The sequence below is a fragment of the Haliotis rubra genome, unplaced genomic scaffold, assembly GCF_003918875.1.
Source record: "Haliotis rubra isolate DU_JTF1 unplaced genomic scaffold, ASM391887v1 Scf1019, whole genome shotgun sequence".
Taxonomy (NCBI): Eukaryota; Metazoa; Mollusca; class Gastropoda; order Lepetellida; family Haliotidae; genus Haliotis; species Haliotis rubra.
Genome location: NW_025764914.1, coordinates 18,027 through 21,733, shown reverse-complemented (window position 1 = coordinate 21,733; position 3,707 = coordinate 18,027). Strand labels below are relative to the sequence as shown.

Here is a 3,707-nt window from a genome sequence, read left to right as displayed (position 1 = left end):
TGCCCTTCATATCAGTTGATCAATCAATCGATATACATTATCGGCCATTCGGTTGCGAACATATTTCACTTTAATTTTAATACTACAACAAATCTACGTCATAGTTTACCCATTACCAAAAATATTATGGCAACAGACATAAAACCACTATGACATCATGGAGACAGACATAACACCACTATGACATCATGGAGACAGACAAAACACCACTATGACATCATGGAGACAGACATAACACCACTATGACATTATGGAGACAGACATTCTACCACAAGGATAGCATGACAAGTTGACAACAGAAATAACACCACTATGACATCATGGTAATAGGCATTTGGAGGCATTTCCGTTCCAAATTGTATCGTGATACAGCAAATGAAATGTGTTGAAAGTGACAATGTCAAACTGAGTATTAATGTCATTAGCAATATTTAGGATGACATCAGATGCGTTTTCGTTTTCGTTGTTATTTGAGCTTGACTTTGTAAATGTTCATTGATCTTAATATCGTCCTCTAGTCGTTGATTGTGGGGCTCCTCTTTGTGTTTGCATGCTAATGCTAGAAGAATATTCTGCATTTTCTCTTGGTGTTTCAGAAAACAATATTTGAAGATCCAGTTCACCAAGTTAAGGGGTAGTGAAAAATGACGTCTTTTGAAGTACAGCAACGCAACCAAGCAGTACTTGACAACCTACAGCCAGGTGACCTCTTGGAGTTTGATCGAGGATTGATCAATCATTGGGCTGTGTATATTGGTAAGTTTAGAGTAACAAAATGCAAAATCTTTTGTTTGTCTGCTTCTTTCTTGTTGAATGCTGTATCAGCAATAATTGAGGTATATGACAGCGGTCTGTAAATAATCAAGGCTGGCTCAAACAATCCAGTGATTGAAATCATGAGCATCGATCCATGAAATTGTTAGTATTCAAAATAAATATACCGATTCTCAGTAAAACACAGTGAAGTTGTGAATCTAGTATTCCGTCATTCAATGGATATCATAATGCACATGTCCTGCCTGTGAGTTAGAATTGATCTTCAGAAGCCCCGGCTTGCCGTAATAGACGACTAACGGGATCAGGCTGTCATGATCGCTGTCATGGTTTATACAACCTTATAATGCTAATCACTGGATGGTCCGGTCCAGACTCGATTGTTTACCGACAGTCATCATAAAGTAGCATGTGTCCGATTGAACAACGGAGAAACAAACACGATTTGTGAGTCTCAAAACCATACGTGTCAAGGTGTAAATATTTTGTATTTGAGTCTCTTAAAAGTTTAAACACGTAGATTCTTTATTAACCTGAAGATACCTTTACTGAAAGATTATTTCTTGAACACCAATACCTCATATGATATCATTAAGGTAATAATTTCTGACAATAGTGCATAGATATCTGGTAATAATTATTAATAACGTATTCGCCATGTGTAATTTAGGCAGCGAGGAAGTCGTGCACTTCTTTGGAGACTGTGGTGGAAGAGACCAGAACAGCCAATGCAAAACGTGTGTCACTTCGACTTGGAAAGGACTGGTTAGAAAAGATGCGTTTTTCGACGTTGTTGGAAACAGCAAAGTGAACAAGAACAACTCAAAGGACAAACAATTGAAGTGAGTTTTGTTTGTTGTTCAATGCAGAGCTCATTCTATTCCCAGCTGTAAGATGGTGTGACATCTATGTAATTGATTCTGGACCAGACAAACCAGTGATTGATACTGTCGTAAGTGAAATTTACTCCTTGTAACGATCCTAGAATAACGGGTCATTTTTGAAATCCTGGAAAACGGTTTATATCTAGTTATTGAGGTCTTTCATAGTCTTCGTTAGTACCAAGGAATTGAATTCCAAATGATAGTATTGTTGTTTTGTTGTTTCCAGAGCCTTTCAACAACGTGAGATAGTAGACAGAGCATTGTCCGAAGAGCTTCGTGAATTTAAATATAACATAGTCTTCCAAAACTGCGAACACTTTGCTACATGGTGCCGGTACGGAAAACAAGAGAGTGATCAGGTTTGTATTTGCAAAACTAGGTTCATTTGTCTTCCACAAGGCTCTGTAAATTGTACTAGAAGATCGACTATTAAAAAACGTTGAGATCTGCTCAGACAAAAAATATTTTACTTGCTACTGGTCACATATACAAAATACTTATTTACTGCTTGCCAATACTGGAAGTTATTGTTGCAAAAGGACATGTTGAGGGGTAAAGCCTACAAATATATAAAAAATATCAGTCTGGTCTTCTGGTAGCCAGGTCAGGAAGGTCTTGTACCAAATGGCCTTGACGTCAACATCAGATGTGGTCAGTCTCTACTATATAGCAAAATAATATGCCCTTGTTCAATGGTAAAATGTTAATAAAAGTGATATGAACTGATCACTGGAGTTTTTGCTTCTATAGAAAGCTTTGCAGTACTCCTCCCACAAGACGACGTCTGGTTTAAAACTATGCATTCTGTTCTTGAATGGGAATATCTTTTTCAAGACGTACAAGTTTTTCATTAGGTCATAGCTGGCATTATCCAAATGAGTACACTTTGTGTACCCCAGAATACTGCTGAAAGAGGTGCAAAAAGCAACTCTATCACTCACTCTTCATAAAGAAGAGACGTCAAACGATTCCCCTTGGGGTCGTAACACATAATGTTCCGGCTGTTTTGAAAGGTAAACAAACATTCGATGTTTCTTATATCAAAACCGTAGGACTATAGGACTAAAAAGTGTTGTCTGAGATTTGGGCAACGCATTATGAATGTAGTAAACAAATCAAACATCAATCGTTTTTCTTTCCTTTAGGCTAACCGTGCGTTGACTCGACTAGGCGTTGGTGCGCTCATTTTGTCCGGTGCAGTGTTGCTTGGCTTGCTTTTTGCAAGCAGGAAATAAAGAGAAAAGTGTTCAATTTCAAATACAAAATGGTTGCGAGTAAAACAGAATACATCAATCATTGAAACTGTGTATTGTTTTGACGAATGCACCTACATTCCTCACCAACTCGTACCATTCCGGGAAAAGCTAATGGCGATAGTCATGTTCCTGTTCATTCGGCTATTCTAAGGATTCCATATTGACAGTTCCGGGACAAGTCTATTTACCCCCACAAAAGATTCCATCAAGTAGTATGATATGGTGTCTTCTCACTAAGCCAGATTCTGTCAAAAAAGGTTAACATGTTAATAAATATTATTTTATCTGAAATGCTGTTTCTTTTGCGTTCATATTACACACACAACACACATACACACACATGCGCGCGCGCACGCACATGCACGCACACACACACACACTTGCATACATCTTAAATAGTGTCGCTTTGTAGATACAGACTATACCCCTTGAACAAAGGCTCACGCTTCAGTGGCTAATGCTGATTACCTAGTTCGCATCTCTCACCTAGCCATAGTGCAATGTTGTCTTAACAAGAAACCATATGAAATATGTGAACGCTCTAGCACAAGAATGATAACTCTTATACTGTCTGTGTGTTACAGCAGTAACATGTAAGCTCCAACACCTTGTTTTCAGTATACACCAATCTCATTGTTTATAAAATAACGTTTGTATTCCGAGACATTCGTCACCACTAGCCCTTTTCGTAATCTCCAAGAAACTCGTACCCTATCGATAAATGTTACGCGCGACAAATCAAATTGCTCGTAAGTATTGAAGTACTTCGATAAAAATATTCCTCAGCACTTAT

The 3,707-nt window shown here is 38.0% G+C and overlaps 1 protein-coding gene across 1 annotated transcript; it reads left to right on the top strand.

Annotated features, from left to right (window-relative positions):
* Positions 1 to 600: 600 nt before the first annotated feature.
* On the top strand, positions 601 to 3,174 carry LOC124269846 (phospholipase A and acyltransferase 2-like). The gene is made up of 4 exons (XM_046704890.1): positions 601 to 756; positions 1,445 to 1,616; positions 1,885 to 2,017; positions 2,804 to 3,174. The coding sequence occupies exons 1-4, from the start codon at positions 645 to 647 to the stop codon at positions 2,891 to 2,893; spliced, it is 507 nt and encodes a 168-aa protein (XP_046560846.1). The 5' UTR covers positions 601 to 644; the 3' UTR covers positions 2,894 to 3,174.
* Positions 3,175 to 3,707: the final 533 nt, after the last annotated feature.

Coding starts and splice junctions, on each gene's coding strand:
- LOC124269846 (XM_046704890.1), top strand. CDS start 645: ATGACGTCTTTTGAAGTACAGCAACGCAACCAAGCAGTACTTGACAAC. Junction 757..1,444: donor TCATTGGGCTGTGTATATTG/GTAAGTTTAGAG, acceptor TGTGTAATTTAG/GCAGCGAGGAAGTCGTGCAC. Junction 1,617..1,884: donor TCAAAGGACAAACAATTGAA/GTGAGTTTTGTT, acceptor TGTTGTTTCCAG/AGCCTTTCAACAACGTGAGA.